At 42.2% G+C, this 17869-nt stretch overlaps 1 protein-coding gene across 2 annotated transcripts in view; it reads left to right on the forward strand.

Moving 5' to 3' along the window:
• Window positions 1-3849: 3849 nt before the first annotated feature.
• Window positions 3850-17869, forward strand: part of DCAF7 (DDB1 and CUL4 associated factor 7) — a 33129-nt gene continuing 19109 nt past the window's right edge. For both annotated transcript variants that reach the window (XR_006793223.3, XM_045888687.3), the window contains exon 1: window positions 3850-4204. Coding sequence is in view for 1 of the 2 variants with exons in the window: in XM_045888687.3 (XP_045744643.1) it covers window positions 4067-4204 (138 nt within the window). In the remaining variant the exon portion in view is untranslated. The remainder of the gene's footprint in view (window positions 4205-17869) is intronic.

Consider the following 17869-nt stretch of genomic DNA (forward strand, 5'->3'; position numbering starts at 1 on the left):
GCTTGGTCACCATCAAGAATCATGACAACAGCAAACACTTCCATAATGCTCTCCCTGTGCCATGCTCCTGCTGACATTTCTGCAGATACTAGTTCACTAAGCCTCACTACAACCCTGTGGGGTCGGTATTGTTGGCCTCATTTAAGAGATGAGGGATCAGAAGCAGCGAGAGGCTAAGAAATTTATGCAAGCATGAGGGGGACGTCTGGGGTGCTAGTACTTTCCTGCTTCCTGATGTAGGAGCTGGTGACATTAAGTATATTTCATATTAGAAAATATGTGTACTTCTATGTGTAAATTATACTTCAATTAAAAAAAAAAAAAGGAGTCCTGGAGCACCTGGGTGGCTCAGTTGGTTGAGCATCTGCCTTTGGCTCAGGTCATGATCTTGGGGTCCTGGGATCGAGTCCCGTGTCAGGCTCCCTGCTCAGCGGGGAGTCTGCTTCTTCCTCTGCCTCTGCCCTCTCCCACACACCTGTGCTCTCACTCTCTCTCTCTCAAATAAGTAGATAAAATCTTAAAAAAAAAAAAAAAGGGAATCTTGCCTAACATTATGGGAAAATGAGGACACGGTTTCAATCCATATGGTCTGGCTTGAGAACATGCGCAGTTAATCGCTCCAATGAAACGGCTGTTGTCCAAAAGTACCTAATCAGTCAATCAGTCCTTTTTTGGTACTCCTTGAAAGAATTTTGAAGATGAATCCCTCCTATCACATATACATTTTTAAGTTAACATTTGAAGTATTTCATTGATAAGTTTAAATAGTTGCAAGCATGTAATTTCCAGTATATTGTGAATATTGATACTTTATAAATTGCCTCATTTATATCGATCCATTTAGATCCAAGTAGCATAGTGATTTAAGAGCCAACATCATTCAGGGGCGCCTGGGTGGCTTAGTCGTTAAGCGTCTGCCTTCGGCTCAGGTCATGCTCCCAGGGTCCTGGGATAGAGCCCCACCTCAGGCTCCCTGCTCAGTGGGAAGCCTGCTTCTCCCTCTCCCACTCCCCCTGCTTGTGTTCCCTCTCTCTCTCTCTCTCTGTCAAATAAATAAATAAAATCTTTAAAAAAAAAAAAAAGAGCCAACATCATTCTTTTTTTTTTTTTAAAGTAGGATCCATGCTCAATGTGGGGTTTGAACTCATAACCTAAGATCAAGAGTGACATGTCTACTGAGACAGCCAAGCACCCTTCACATCTTCATTTTCTTTCTTTCTTTTTGTTTTTGTTTTGTTTTTAGTGCACAATGGTGGTTTATTTTTTTTTATTTTTTTTTAATTTTTTTTAAAGAATTTATTTATTTATTTGAGAGAGAGAGAATGAGAGACAGAGAGCATGAGAGGGAGGAGGGTCAGAGGGAGAAGCAGACTCCCCGCCGAGCAGGGAGCCCGATGCGGGACTCGATCCTGGGACTCCAGGATCATGACCTGAGCCGAAGGCAGTCGCTCAACCAACTGAGCCACCCAGGCGCCCACAATGGTGGTTTATTAAAGCATGGGGACAGGATCTGGGGGCAGAAAGAGCTGCTGCCTCTTTTTCTCTTTTTTTAAAACTTACTTTATTTAAATTCAATTAGTTAACATACAGTGTATCATTAGTTTCAGAGATAGAGTTCAGTGATTCATCAGCTCATATAACACCCAGTGCTCATTACATCACATGTCCTTCTTAATGCCCACCACCCAGTTACCCCATCCCCCCACCCTCCTCCCCTCCAGCACCCCTCAGTTTGTTTCCTATAGTTAAGAGTCTCTTATGGTTTGTCTCCCTCTCTGATTTCATCTTATTTCACTTTTCCCTCCCTTCCCCTATGATCTTCTGTTTTATTTCTTAAATTCCACATATGAGTGAAACCAAATGATAATTGTCTTTCTCTGACTGACTTATTTCGCTTACCATAATACCCTCCAGTTACATCCACATTGTTGTAAATAGTAAGATTTCATCCTTTTTGATGGCCGAGTAATATTACATTATATATATATATACATATATGTATATATATGTACATATATACACATACACACCGCATCTTCTATTCATTTTAAAAGCACATGAATAGGGGCGCCTGGGTGGCTCAGTTGATTAGTGGCTGCCTTGGGCTCAGGTCATGGTCTCAGGGTCCTGGGATCCAGCCCCATGTTGGGCTTCCTGCTCAGCCTGTAATCTGTTTCTCCCTCTCCCTCTGCCCCTCCCCCTGCTCATGCTCTCTCTCTCTCAAATGAATAAACTCTTAAAAAAAATAAAAATAAAAACATGAGAATAAGCCCTTCTTTAACATTATTCCTTTTTCTCTTCTCATAATTCCATTCCATTCCACCACAGTTTATGCTACATGTAGTTTATTTCCAGATTTAAGGTCTATTATCAGTAACTTGATCATAACTGTTTGCAGCAAATATATACATATGAATTTTAAAATTAAATTTTTGTAACCTTACCAAGGCTTTAAGGATTATACTCATTAGTACAGAGTTGTTCAAAACAACAGAGATATATTTCAAATTTTTTTAAATTACTTTTTAAAGTTTTTTAAAAAATTTAATCTCTACACCCAACGTGGGGCTTGAACTCAATGACCCCAACATCAATAGATGGATGCTCTACAACTGAGCCAGCCAGGAACCCAAATATATTTCAAATTTTTATAGAAATTAAAATTTTACTGGAAATGCATATATAAAGGAGGGTATTTTCCTCTCATTAGCTCATGTGTGTGGATGAATATCACTTTTTTATTAGAGTGAGACAAGGTTCAGCAACACTTTTATACCTATTTTTCTTTCCTTTTTTAAAAAACTTAAGCAGAGAAAATTTGTTCAAATAAGTAAGCAGATGGAACACTAAGGGGTTTGTTACATACAGCAGTCACATAATTCTTTCTGAGTTGTTCAACAATCCACGATATTTAAAAGGATATTTAATGATACCATCTAGCAGTTCCTTAAGAGTCTCCTTTAATTGCGTTGAAAGCAAATCATAGGAAACCATTTAAATTATAAAGAGATGTTACCTAGATTCAGACCCTTCTCCATTTCAAACTGAGGACACAGATCTGTTTAGGGCTTGATTAGCTGTTGCCTTGGGCTCCGCTTCGGGGAAAGGGATGGAATGAACGGGAACCGACAAAAACTTAGGGCCAAGCAAGCAGGGCCGCGGACTTAACTGAAAACCAACCCTGAAATTCCGAGCGTTTCTAGAATGTCCAGGAAAGCGCGGGAAGGCCTGACTAAAGGTGGGTCGGTCTGCAAAGGCGTGTGCGCCTCCTGCCCTTGGGGGGACTGGGACAACAGCTCCCCGGTATACAGGGCTGTGGGCACCAGAAGGAAATTAAGGTGATTCCCGTTTGGCTGGGGCCAGGCTGCCAGGCCGCGGGCCCTTGGGTCAGGCAGAATGTAAATTTCCACTGGACAGCGTGGAGAAACCGCTCGCAATGGCAGCTGCAGAGAGGAAGTCAGAGCAGGTCACCCAGGGGGTTTCAACTCTCGGAGAATTGGCCTAGAACTCGGAGGCCTGCCCCGCCGCAGCTAGATAACTAGCCTCTAGGCCACCCACGCCCCCATTCACCCGCAGTGCGCCGTTATCTCCCTGACTGACATCTTTCTCAGCCAATCACCTTTGGAGCTGAGAAAGCGCCTGCCCCCTGAAATTGGGCCGGGCAAGTCATTGGAATGACAAACACTTACGCCAATAGCGAAGGGTTTCAGAAGCTACGGATGCACTAGCCAATGAGGAGAAGGAACCTTTCGAAAGGACGTGTCAGGCAGCCAACGGCCGGCGCCGCTACGGGGGTCGCGTGGCTTCCGTTTCGAGAGGGCGGGGCGGGGCTTCAAACGGAAGGTGGCTGTTGTCCGAGCCGAAGCAGGTTTGAAACTGGGGGTCGGGCCCGGCAGTCGTTGTCTGTCGCCGCGGCCCCGCTTCCGGGCTAGGCCATCCCTGCCCGCCCCCGCCCCGCCTCCCTTCGGACCCCTCAGTCTCAGGCCCGGCTCCCCGCCTGACTCGCGCCTGGCCCGCAGCAGCTTGCTGTCGTCCCGGCCCGCACTGCGGCCCCGCCGCCGCCACCATGTCCCTGCACGGCAAACGGAAGGAGATCTACAAGTATGAAGCGCCTTGGACCGTCTACGCCATGAACTGGAGCGTGCGGCCCGACAAGCGCTTTCGCTTGGCGCTGGGCAGCTTCGTGGAGGAGTACAACAACAAGGTGGGCCGGGCAGGGGCTCGGAACCCAGCTGGCGGGGAGCGGGCCCCGGGAGCACCCTTTCCGGGCCGGAGCCCAGACCCCAGGACCCTGCTGCGGACTTGCCTTAGCGCCCCCGGAGCGGTTCCTCTGTGTCTGGCCCTGTGCAGAAGCTTTCGCACTCGTTATCTCATTTAATCCTGGCAGCATTCCTGGGTAATCAGAAGCGTAATTACCCCCATTTTACTCTTGGGGAAACTGAGGCACCATGTTGTGACTTGACCGAGTCAGACAGCTATTTCGGGGGGGGGGGATGGCACTCAAACTCGACTTTACACCCAAAAGCTACGCCATTTATCACTCCACTCCTCTCCCTTCGCGCCGCATTGCTTCAATTGGGGGGCGGATAGGGGAGGAGAGAGGGATGGCTGTGAAGAAAGATGCTGGTGCCTCAGTTGGTGGTCATACACACTCTTGGCTACACTAGATTTCTGTTAGGGCTCTTTACTGTGCGGGCTTCCCCGCCTCCTGCTCCCACCCCCAGGTACCATTCATGGATCCCCCAGCCCGTCTGCCAGGAGTGTCACTGCTATTGCTGCCTCATATCTGTCCTCTTAAAAGTGATCTGTTTTTGGAAATTTTGGTCTGTGACCGTGATCCTGCCACTGTTTTCTGAATAGAGAAGGATGACACTTTCCTTATCTTTTCTTGGCTTATTTCATGGTGATACAGAAGTGTAACCTTGAGTAGTAAGTCTTTCTGGACATTGACAACTTGAGGATCTTTCATAGAAGCACAGGCAGTAGGAGGAAGCTTTTTTTTTTTTTTTTAAAGATTTTGTTTATTTATTTGACAGAGAGAGACACAGCGAGAGAGGGAACACGAGCAGGGGGAGTGGGAGAGGGAGAAGCAGGCTTCCCGCGGAGTAGGGAGCCGGATGCAGGGCTCGATCCCAGGACCCTGGGATCATGACCCGAGCTGAAGGCAGACGCTTAACGACTGAGCCACCCAGGCGCCCCGGGAGGAAGCTTTTAAGCTGACATTGCAGCATGAATTTATTTTTGAAAGTTGTTGAATATGTCAGTGGGAAGAATTTTCTTTCCTTTATTCCTTAATCTCTTCCACTTACTGTATTAAACACTGTGAGAGTGATCAGAGCAACTGAGGGCCTTGGCTAGTGGTGTTTAAAGTCTTATACTCCTGCTTGAGACACCACGAACACCATGACTTAAGAAGAATGAAACTGTGTGGACAGTGATAGGCATGGTGCAGGGGGGAAAGCCGGGTGGAGTTTGGTTCTGTCTAGTCCACTGACTAGCTATAAGGTGTTGCACAGGTTAATTTTATTCTCTCACCCACAGTTTGTTGTAGGAAAAGAGTTCTTTTTTACACATAAAGGTCCTGTCAAAAAACATTTGTACATTGTGAGTTTGTTTACAGTTTTCCAGAAGTATTTAGAGTCTAGGTCTCAACTTTTCTGGAACCCTCCCCCCCCTTTTTTAAAGATTTTATTTATTTATTTATTTGAGAGAGAGTAGAGCGAGCTTAAGCACATGAGTTAGGACGGGGGAGGGAAAGGGACAGGCAGACTCCCCGTTGAGCAGGGCTCCATCCCAGGATTCCCCCAGGATTCAGGGATCATGACCTGAGTGGAAGGCAGATGCTTAACTGACTGAGCCAATTGATGAAAGCGACAGACTCTCATTGCCCAGACATAACACACACAATTTACACACAAATCCCTGGGGCTACACACTGATATTAAAGTCCACCCACTGTCCACAGAAAGCAGAGAATCCTGAGTGAGACATAGTTTCATTTTCTGTAATGGCTCGCTCTTCCTTACACCCCATGGTGGACAGCAGAATGGAATGGAATTCAAGGTCCTGATGTGGAAACTGGGTCTGTGTTAGTAAAATTGAGACTACTATAACTATTACTTAAGAATATATGTTTTAAAAAAGTAAATATATCTTTCAAAGGGCTTGAGATTTTTTACACAAATCGATGGCCCCTTTCTTCTTGCAAGGTCTTTCAGAGTCAATTTGGGTAAGCAGTAGCAGCCCCATTTCTAAGAAAGGAGGAACTGAGCCACAGATAGGCTGCTGGTGAAATCAGTGAAGTAACTAGGGTCAAACCTCATTTATAGGAACTCTACCCCAAAGTTTGTCCTTTCATTTAGCAACCTGATGGAACTCCTTTGTTCCAGGCACACAGGAAGTGTGGGTGCCAGGCACACAGGAAGCGTGGGTTTTGGTAGTGAAATATAAACTAATAATCCCAGTAATCACACCATAAGCAGTTACTTCTATCTTAACTCACTTGCATGATGCAGATGACAGAGTATCTTAAAACTATTTTTTTTTTTTTAAGATTTTATTTATTTATTTGACACACAGAGAGAAAGCACAAGTAGGCAGAGAGGCAGGCAGAGAGAGAGGCAGAAGCAGGCTCTCCAATGAGCAGGGAGCCCGATGCAGGACTCGATCCCGGGACTCCAGGATCATGACCTGAGCCAAAGGCAGTTGCTTAACCAACTGAGCCACCCAGGCGCCCTTAAAACTATTTTTGTGCACCAATCTGTCCAGGTCAGGGTTCTTAACACGTGTGTGTGTGTGTGTGTGTACGTGTGTATGTGTGTACGCATGCCGTGGACACCTTTGGCAATCTGAAGCCAGTAGACCTCTTTTCATAATTACATTTTCAAATGCATAAAAAACATAGGAATATGAAGGAAATCAATTATATTGAATTACAGTTATCAAAAACATTTTTTAAAAAAGTGGAGCTATAGTAATATGTACTTTTTTTAGAGGGTGGGTGAGGGGCAGAGGGAGCGAGAGAATCTCAAGCAGACTCCCTGCTGAGCGCAGAGCCCATCATGGGGCTCGAGCTCATGATCCTGAGATCATGACCTAAGCCAGAACCAAGAGTCGGACACTTAATTGACTGAACCACCCAGGCACCCTTGTACTTTTAAATTAATTCATTAAATTACACCATCCAGTGTAATTATGACTATAATTTTATTTTTTTTATTTTTTAAAGATTTTATTTATTTATTTGAGAGAGAGAGAATGAGAGACAGAGAGCATGAGAGGGAGGAGGGTCAGAGGGAGAAGCAGACTCCCTGCCGAGCAGGGAGCCCGATGCGGGACTCGATCCCGGGACTCCAGGATCATGACCTGAGCCGAAGGCAGTCGCTTAACCGACTGAGCCACCCAGGCGCCCTATGGCTATAATTTTAAAGTAGTGATGAGGGTAAATAGCATTTCAAGATGTTTAATTATAGTAATGTGATATGATAAAAATCTGATTTCTGTCAGTGACAAAGTCAGATATTGACATGGCTGTGAGTAGCTGCCTCCCTTCGTAATAAAAGGAAATGCTAAATTTCAGTCAGAGGTTAGTGAAAATATGAATGTGATTTTCCAATTCAAGCTCATGGACCTCAAGTTAAGAAACCCTGATGAAAAGAATCTGTGCCTGGGGGCTGGTGAGCAGTAAATACCACTTTAACACAGTGCCTTTTAGGCTCAGTTTTGGAGAAGACTTTTACCAAGGAGGTGCCAGACTTCACAGTTTAGAGGAATTTAAAAGTTATTGGAATTTTCGGATCTTTGTTTCCTGCTTGCTGTTGATAATGATTGCCAGCAGAGGGCAAAATAAAGGGATGCAGCTTTTAACATGGGTGAAAAAGTCCAGAAATGTTCATCTTTTTTACTCTGGAGACACCGACATAAGAATACATGATTATAATTTCTAAATTTTTTGTAGTAATGTAATCATGTTTTTCCTGTAGTAAAATCATTTGTATTTGTAGTTCAGTAGATTTAAATTTATTTGCATTTCAAGAACAACTTGACTTTCAAGTGTTCCATCATCTGAATACATTTGGGAGTTGTTTCAGAGTAAAGAACTGGATTCTATCAACTACACCTGGAGTGAGAAGTCCCATAATCAGTATTGTGTTTCATCTCCTCTTGTGGTTTCTGCTGGGGCGTACAGCAGCATTGGTGTTGGAGTGGTGGTTCCCTAAATCTTAGTGTGTGTCTGAGACTCCCCTGAGGGGTTTGCACATTCCTGGGCTCTCCCCCTGAAGTTAACAGACACTCGGCGGATTCAGAAACAGGTGGTACAGATGGCACTCTAAGAACATTACCCTGGGATTACCTTGACATCTGCTGACCAGAAGCAGAAATCTTATCTTTTTTTTTGCATCTACATGCACTGAACATTGATTCTTCTCTTCCATCCCATGCAAAAAGCTCTATTACCATATAGCCCCTTTGAGGTACTTTGTGTTGAGATCTCAGTTTGTGTGGCCTTGGGCAAGTTAACACCTGTGCCTCAGTTTCCTCATCTGTAAAATGAAGGTAATAAGATTAAATGAGTTAATGTATATGTAATGGGTTTAGGAACTCTGCCTGGGACATACATGGTAAGCAATTTAGAAATGTTGCTATTATTATTTAATCATCATCTTTACTATATCTGTATAATTGAAATATAATCAAGGAGAATTATTAGGTGTTAATATAAATGTGATTTATATTTTCAAGAGAGGAATCAGGACCCCAGGCCAGAAAGCTACCTCAGAATGTCATTATGTTCATTCCTCTGCCTTTTAAAGACCCAGAGGAAAAAATTCCCTTGATTCCTTTCAACTACACCCATTTTTGTGGTTTAGAAGCTTCTTGTAGTCAGACTCCAAGTACCATAATGTACTAGTTAAAGCCCATTTTTTCTTGTTCTACCTGACTTAGATACAGTACCTGATACAAGAACGCTGATACATCTGAGTTTACAGGTGGTATTTGCCCTGTTTTAGGGCGAAAGATGAGTAGCAGTTCCTAGGCTTCTGTTTCACTTAGTTGCATGTTTCAGAGTTGGTTTTGAATAGAATTGGCAGTCATAGGGATTTATCTTGCCCTAATATTTATCTAACTGACCATCGTGCTTTAAGATTTAGCATCTAGAAAACATTTTAAGGTTCTGAGGAGAGAAATATAGGTATAGTATACCTGATGCTTTTTGAAGAATACTGGTAGTAAGACCACCTTGTACCTGAAATATACATGGGACGAATGCTTGCCTTCTCAGCCTGTGTTGATGCCTCTGAGATTTTAAAGCAGTTATTTTATCTATTTGGCACATAATGATTTTGACTGGCATATAAATTTTCACTTCTTAGTATTTGTGGCAGCTCTTCAGGAATCTCTTCATTTAATTCACCAGATATGATGTATTGGACACATACTTACGTATTTTGGGCACAATGATGATACTTAGTAACCTTCTGTAGCCTTTGTTAGCAGATGTGAAATTGGCAACAAAAAAGACTCTTAAGTGTTTTAGTAGGCCTAAGGGTTTGTGGTAGACACTTAGAATTTTGCAGTGCTCCACCAGTCCCTCCCCTCGCAAGACTGTGCAGGGGAATTTAAAATATAAAACTCTTCTGGTTTTAACTTCCTCCTTTCTTTTTTCTAGACAGTGAGAGGACTAATTCCTCCATGGGACCACTGGATAAAAGTGCTGCTGCTTTATTCCTTTTTGTCCTAACCTGGTTCATACAGACTTACTGGAGATGCTGTGATTTGAACAAGGAATGAATCTCTGTTCCATAGGTAGTCTGGCTTGCCTGAGGCCAAGATGCCAGAGCTGATTGGTTAGCCTCTGAGCCTGGAGCTGAAGGAGTACTATGCCAGAATTCATCTCAAAGTTTGACAAGGCAGGACTTCTCTGCAGACATTGATCAACAATAATCAGTCAGGAACAGGCTTGAAGGGAGGACAAATGGAAAAGATTAAGTTTATTCTCTCAGGATTTTGCTTAGCTAATTTTGGTTATATTAACAATCATAGAAAATGTTCCACTGACTGGAGTGGTATTGTTGATTTGCATAACTTGGGGGCTTTAAAAAAAATTACATATATACAGGGGTGCCTGGGTGGCTCATTTGGTTGAGCATCTGACTCTTGATAGCAGCTTAGGTCTTTTTGTTTTTTAAAGATTTTATTCATTTATTTATTTATTTGAGAGAGAGAGAGAGCGCGAGCGAGTGTACAAGCAGGGGCAGCGGGAGAGGGAGAAGCAGACTCCCTGCTGAGCAGGGAGCCCGATGTGGGACTTGATCCCAGGACCCTGGGAACATGACTTGAGCCGAAGACAGCCGCTTAACCAACTGAGCCACCCAGGCGCCCCATCAGCTCAGGTCTTGGTCTGAGGGTTTTGAGATCTAGCCCTGCATTGGGCTCCATGCTGGGTGTGGAGCCTACTTAAAAAAAATAAAAGAATTACATATATACGCACACACATTCACCTTAATGTTCTGGTACTAGCACTGTGTGTAATAAAAGTGGAATACACAGGTTCCTTCCTCAAGGAGTGTCTCATAACAAGATAGACATGGTACCTTTTAAATTTTTTTAAAATGTAAGATGTGTGTAATGTGAATGGTAACTTATGTTGTTATTCATGAAAGCATTTGAAAGTGAAGATGTGGGATGCCTGGGTGGCTCAGTCGGTTAAGCGTCTGCCTTCGGCTCAGGTCATGATCTCAGCGTCCTGGGATCGAGTCCCGCATCGGGCTCCCTGCTCTGCAGGGACTCTACTTCTCCCTCTGCCTCTGCCTCTCTCTTTCTCTCTGTCTCTCATGAATAAATAAATAAAATCTTTAAAAAAAAAAAAAAAAGAAAAAGAAAGTGAAGATGTGGTGATGTCTTCATAAATATTTTATATTGCATATATGCTTCTTTAAAGATTTATTTATTTGAGAGAGAAAGAGCACGTGTGGGGGCGGCGGGGGCAGGGGCATAGGGAGAGAGAAAATCTCAAACAGACTCCACACCGAGTGTGGAGCCCAATGCTGGGCTCTATCATCCCATGACTGAGACCACAACCTGAGCCGAAACCAAAGTTGGATGCTCAACTGACTGCACCACCCAGGCGCCCTGCATATATACATCTTAGGAGACCCCTGACATTGTAATATCCACAGTTTTAAAATAAGTAAAAATGATGTTTACAGCCTTTTCTTTTTAGGGACTTTTTTTTTTAAGTTTTTTTTTTTTTTTAAATTAGAGAGAGTGTACAAGCAAGGGGAGCGGCATGCAGAGGGAGAGGGATAAGTAGGCTCCCTGCTCATCAGTGAGCCTGATGCGGGGCTCACTCCTAGGACCCCAGGATCATGACCTGAGCTGAAGGCAGATGCTTAACGACTGAGCCATCCAGGCGCCCCTTAGGGGCATTTTTTTCACATGTTGGGGTAAAGCATTTGTGAAGCAATAGTTGCACAAAGGCAGGGGAAGTGGGAGATAAAAGTTTGATAGGACAGGGAAGACATGGAGAAAAAGGGACAAGGGTAACATAAATGTTGACAATTAAGATGTTTAAAGTTAGGTCATTTTTCCTTATGTTCCCAATACTAAGTGAGGAAGGACAGAAGGATAATGAAGATTGCGTGGGTATAGGAAGATGCTAAGAAAGGAGATCTTTGGCTTTAGATTTCGAGCTCAAACGGTTCTCCAGAATTGGATTTTGCAGGCAAAATCAACTGTCCTTTGTTTGGGACAGGGAGAGGAGGGTGCACAGACCGGTAGCAGGCGCTTCTCCATTGGACACCTGGGGTAAGAGGGGAGCTGAGCTGTACAGGGAGACACACAGACGTGCCATCTTCTCGAGATGCAGCAGATAAGGCGGGTTGGAAGAGAGGGTGAATTGTGAGCAGCTTGACAGTTTATCATCCCGATTGGCTGGGGAAATGCAAAAGCTTCGTGTGTTTCTGTTAACTTGGAACACGGCCCTGGCTTCTCCCATAGGGGCTTCCTTCAGAGCATGTAAGAAGCACATGCCTCAGTCAAAAAGAACCAGCACAACAGCTGTAGAAAGATACTATAAAAAAGAGGAAATTATGGGAAACAAGTGGCAGGTAAAGTACCCACACTAGAAAAATGTTTTTTAACCTCAGATGAAAATTAATGGCCAGTCCTGCCACCATAAATTCAAAGAACTTAAGAAAGTAAAGAACTCCAAGCAGAGATACAGAAGATCAGGTAAAATAAGGCACAGTGACAGGAGAAAATGGAGCATCAGCAGGTAAAGCTGAGGAAAATAGTGGAAAAGAAAACAAAAGTTATCACAGAATTAAAAGCCACATTGGAAAGAGAATAAAAACAAATACAAACTGCTGAAAACCTAGTGAAGGATAAGAAAGACAGGTTGAGCAAGTGAAATGGAAATAAACAATTGACTGCAGTAGATGCAGAAAACACAAAAGCTCAAATATGTAATTAAAGACTTTATGGAAATAAAGGTTTGAAGTAATGAGTTTAAACCATCTTTCAAGAAAAATGGATACAAAACAATTGACACTGAAAACTTTTCTAGGAAAGTTTCTCAGTTTTAAGGGTGAAGAAAGACTCTTGGGCAGCCAGGCAAAATTGTTGATTCCTCTTGAAGAGGAGAAATTAGGCATACCACATTTGATGACAGCAGGTAATGGAGCAATGTCTACAAATGTGCAATTATTATAGATTGTGCCACTATAAATACCTGAGAATATGCTTAAGAATACATAAGATTTATGTTGTAAAAATAATGCACTTTTTAAAAAGATAACTCAGTTTATAAAAATGGACCATGTATTAAGAAAACAAATTTTTTAAGTTAAGGGAAGTCAGTTGATTAGGAAAAATTACTACATATCAAAACTTAAGGGTGGGTGAGAAAACTGAGGCCCAAATATGATAAATGACTTGCCCAAAGTGATATAGGTGGTAAAGGCAGGGCCAGAATTGGAATATTGTTTGTCGCCAGAGCCTTAAAAATAAATATATACAAATGTCAAAAAAAATTATGAAGAAAAAGAATGTGTTGAAAAACAGAGGGAAACAATTGCCCTACCAGAATAGAATAAATATATTGGAATTGGTATAGTTATAGCCAAAGAGATTGGTGGAACCACATAGAATGTTCCAAAGCAGATCTAAGTGTATATAGGAATGTAGTCTGTGGTAAGATAGAACCTTAATTCACTAGGAAAAAATAATAATAAATTGTATGGCATAATTGGCTGTCCATCTGGCAGAAGAATTTAGAGCCTGCAAATTCACTTTATATATGAAAATCAATTCTAGATAAAATATTTAAATGTTAAGTCCTACAAGCAATAATAGAAGAAAATTGACTAGGAAATTTGTACTGAGGCAGTGGGGGTGAGCAGAGGAGAAGGCAGTCTTAAAACCAGTCATCGAATCCAAAGTCAAATAAGGAAAAGATTGACAGATTATACTACATACAAATAAAACTACATACAAATAAATACAAATAATGCTGTGGACAAAGTCAAAAGACAAATGATAGGCCAGGGGATATATTTTCAAAACATGACAGGTTAATTTACTTAGTGTGATAGAAAAATGGACAGAATGGGACACCTGGGTGGCTCAGTTGGTTAAGTGTCTGCCTTTGGCTCAGGTCATGATCCCAGGGTCCTGGGATCAAGCCCCACATCAGGCTCTCTGCCTAAAGGGGAACCTGCTTCTCCTTCTCCCTCTGCTTACTTGTGCGCTTACTCTCTTTCTCTCTGTCAAATAAATAAATAAAATCTTAAAAAAAAAAAAGAAAAACGGACAAAGTATAAATATCCAGTTCATAGTAGTGAGTGTGAGTGCTCAATAAATGGAAAAGATGCTCAACCTCACAGGTAGTTAAGGAAAATGAGAATTGATCTTGTGATTTTTTTTTCCTTTCAAATTTATAAAAATTAAGTTGACTGCTTCTAGTGTTGTTGATGGTATGAGGAAATGAACACTTACATATGCTGGTAGGAGTGTGAATTGCTACAGCCTATTTGGAGAGTAAATCAGCATTTAAAATTGCACATACCTTGGTGTGCCTGGCTGGCTCAGTTGGTAGAGCATGTGACTCTTGATCTCAGGGTCATGAGTTCAAGTTCCACATTGGGCTTGGGCATAGAGCCTACTTAAAAAATAAATTTAAAAAAAATTAATTAATTAAATAAAGCAAGTATTGCTGCATTAAAATAAAATGTACATACCCTTTAATACAGAAGTCTCATTCTTGGGATTGGCCTCCAGAAATAAAGATAGCAGTACATAAGCACATATGTACAAGGCCCATGTAAGTAGTGGCAAAAAAGGGAAACAGTGTACATTATTAGGGGAGTTGCTGAGCCACATAATATGGTACATATATTCTATGAAATATGCATCAATTAAAGAATGAGTTGGATCTATTTATTGACCTGAGGGATGTCCTTATTTTGTTAAATTAATGAAAAGATTCATAGCATTGGATATAGTATTCCATTTTTCTAAAAGTTGAGGGAAAACCCTGCACTTGTGTATATATATGAGCATAAAGAAGCAACATACACTAAATAATTGTAATATATTGGGGAGGGGTTGGGGGAGAAGTTAATCACTTTTTTTGTATACCTATACTTTGGTTTTATACAATGGTCATACATTTTATAATTCTTTTACAATCTATAAAAGTTCGTTTATTTATTTTTTTTAAAAAAGATTTTATTTATTAACTTGACAGAGACACAGCGAGAGAGGGAACACAAGCAGGGTGACCGGGAGTGGGAGAAGCAGGCTTCCCGCGGAGTAGGGAGCCCGATGCGGGGCTCAATTCCAGGACCCTGGGATCATGACCTGAGCTGAAGACAGACGCTTAACGACTGAGCCACCCAGGCGCCCCTAAAAGTTCATTTAAAGAATAAAATAAACCCAATTGAAAGATTTTAAAAATAAAAAAGAAAGATCGTTTAGTTAGAACTTACAAGTTGTAAGACTTGTTCTCAAGTCTGAGCAAGAAAGTAATAGATATAATGGTAAGGGGTTTAGGGTAGAATTTTGGTGTTTAAATTCTATCAATCACCCCCTTTCCCCTTGGGAGCTTCTTATCAAGGAAGTTATATACTAGTAATAATAATAGCCAAAGGAGAAATCTAGCCCCACTCTACTAACGACTGAACAAGCACCTCCAATGTGATGCTACTCCCTGGTAAATTAAGCTGGAGAAATGCAGATTAGCCTTAAATCCTGAGTGAGACTTTCTGCTTTTCCACATCTAATTTATGGGCAGACCCAACCTGACCTCACCTATTCAGCTGAAGGTGAAGAGAAGCTGGAGCAAAGGATGGTCAGACCCATAATGAGTAGGCTGGTTTGCTTCTCCATGTAGGAGCAGGATGGGAAAGAGCGAGAGTGCAGTTGTGCCTGCCTAACAGAGCAGTCAGGCCCCTAATGAGACATGTCCATGTGCTTGGCTCAGGGCTTTGGTCAGTTTAGCAGTTGGAACTAGTTAACAGTGGGGATGCAAGTGCAGAGCTCTTCACCCTCAGTATTTCTTCCCATGGGGGACAGGGACAGAAACTCCCTTTCCTTTCCTTTTTTTTTTTTTTTTTAAAGATTATTTGAGAGAGGGAGAGCAAGAGAGAGAGAGCACAAGCAGGGGGAGTGGCAGACGGAAAGGGAGAAGCAGACTCCCCACTGAGCAGGGAAGGAGGGAGCCCGATGTAGGGCTTGATCCCAGGACCTGAGCAGAAGGCAGACGCTTAACTGACTGAACCACCCAGGTGCCCTAGAAATACCCTTTTCTACGGGCATAGGCGGACATAAGGAGTAGGAGATGAGGTATAAAGATCGAGAGTGCTACTAACAGTTTTTTAAGACTATGGTCAAAAGCCTAGTTAAAGCATAGTTTTAAGGCGAAACAAAGTGCCAAATTTCAGTAGAAAATCTGAATAATTAAATTCCTAAGGATTTTTTGAAGAACTGAAAATGTAGTCAAAGATCTACTCACAAAAAGGCACCACCTCAGAGTTTTATGGGCAAATTTATCAAAGGCACAGTAACCATCTATAAGAGTTCCTATAAATCAATAAGAAAAAGATAGACTCAACTCAGTAAAATAAACTGAAGCTTGGCTGTGGGATAGGATTACCTATATTTAAAAGGCAGCTTCAGGAGGCACCTGGGTGGCTCAGTCGGTTGGGTGTCCTACTCTTGATTTCGGTCAGGTTGTGGTCTCAGGGTCCTGAGATTGATCCCCGAGTGGGGCTCTGCGCTCAGCTTGGAATCTGCTTGAAATTCTCTCTCCCTCTCCCTCTGTCCCTCCCCCAGCAGGCACACACGCTCTCTTTCTCTGTCTCTCAAATAAAGAAATAAAATCTTTAAAAGGCAGCTTCGTGATTGTGGGCAGGATACTTACTGTCTCTTTTATTCAGTATCTTAGAAAAGTGGCAAGAAGAATAGTACCTGGGTCATGAAGATTTTGAGAGGGTTAGAGGTAGTGATGTACAGCAGTAAGCCCGGTGCTTGTACTTGAACTAGCATAAGCACACACATAATTAACTTGTTACTGTTAATCAGAAGTAGAAATAATAAACAAATATGCTCAGCTTCAAGAGTAAAATGGTGAAATAGCATTTTTATCCATCAGATTAGCAAAAATGTAAAAGATTATTTTTTCTGTTTTGAAAGTTATGGAGAAATTGGCCCTCATACACTGTTCAAGAAAATGTAAATGGAAGCAGCCTTTCGAAGGCTGTTGGATCAAATCCATTAACTTTTTTTTAAGCTTAAAACAACATACATTATCTCGTAGTTTCTGTGGTACTAACATTTAAAATGTGATGCAACAATTGCACATCTAGCAATCTGTTCAATAAAGCATTTGCACATGTGTACACAGTATTGTTTATAATAGCAAAACAATGGGTTATAACCACAGTAATTGTGAATGGTTAATAAATTATGGTGTGCTTAACATGGCCTGCTATAGAAGAATGAGGTAAACCTGAGAAGACCTTTCAAGATAAGTTGTTAAGAGCAAGTTACAGAATACACTTTGTGGTCCAAGCTTCTCTATGTTTTTTAAAACACCCCACCACATACATATGCATATGCACAGAGGAGGGGTGCCTGGGTGGCTCAGTCATTAAGCATCTGCCTTCGGCTCAGGTCATGATCCCCGGGTCCTGGGATCGAGCCCCGCATCGGGCTCCCTGCTCAGCGGAGAGCCTGCTTCTCCCTCTCCCTCTGCCTTCCTCTCTGCCTACTTATGCTCTGTCTCTCTGTCAAATAAATAAATAAAATGTTAAAAAAAGAATATAGATTCCTGGGCCCTACTTGACACTTGTTGAATCAGAATCTTGGGCTAGATAAAAAAAAAAAAAAATGAAATCTTGCCATTTGCAACGATGTGGATGGAACTAGAGGGTATTATGCTAAGTGAAATAAGTTGATCAGAGAAACATCTATCATATGATCTCACTGATGTGGAATTTGAGAAACAAGACAGAGGATCATAGAGGAAGGGAGGGAAAAATGAAACAAGACGAAACCAGAGAGGGAGACAAACCATAAGAGACTCTTAATCTCAGGAAACAAACTGAGGGTTGCTGGAGTGGAGGGGAGTGGGAGGGATGGAGTGGCTGGGTGATGGACATTGGGGAGGGTATGTGCTATGGTGAGCGCTGTGAATTGTGTAAGACTGATGAATCACAGACCTGTGCCCCTGAAACAAATAATACATTATATGTTTATTTAAATAAATAAAGAATCTTGGGCTAGAGCTGGGTGCCCCAGGAATGTGTAGAGCACTCCAGGTAAATTTGATGCCCAGATTTGGAGACCACTGCTGTCTACAGTACAA

Source organism: Mirounga angustirostris, unplaced genomic scaffold, assembly GCF_029215605.1.
Source record: "Mirounga angustirostris isolate CCGP_5_RB_7025 unplaced genomic scaffold, mMirAng1.0.hap1 SCAF_17, whole genome shotgun sequence".
Lineage (NCBI taxonomy): Eukaryota > Metazoa > Chordata > Mammalia > Carnivora > Phocidae > Mirounga > Mirounga angustirostris.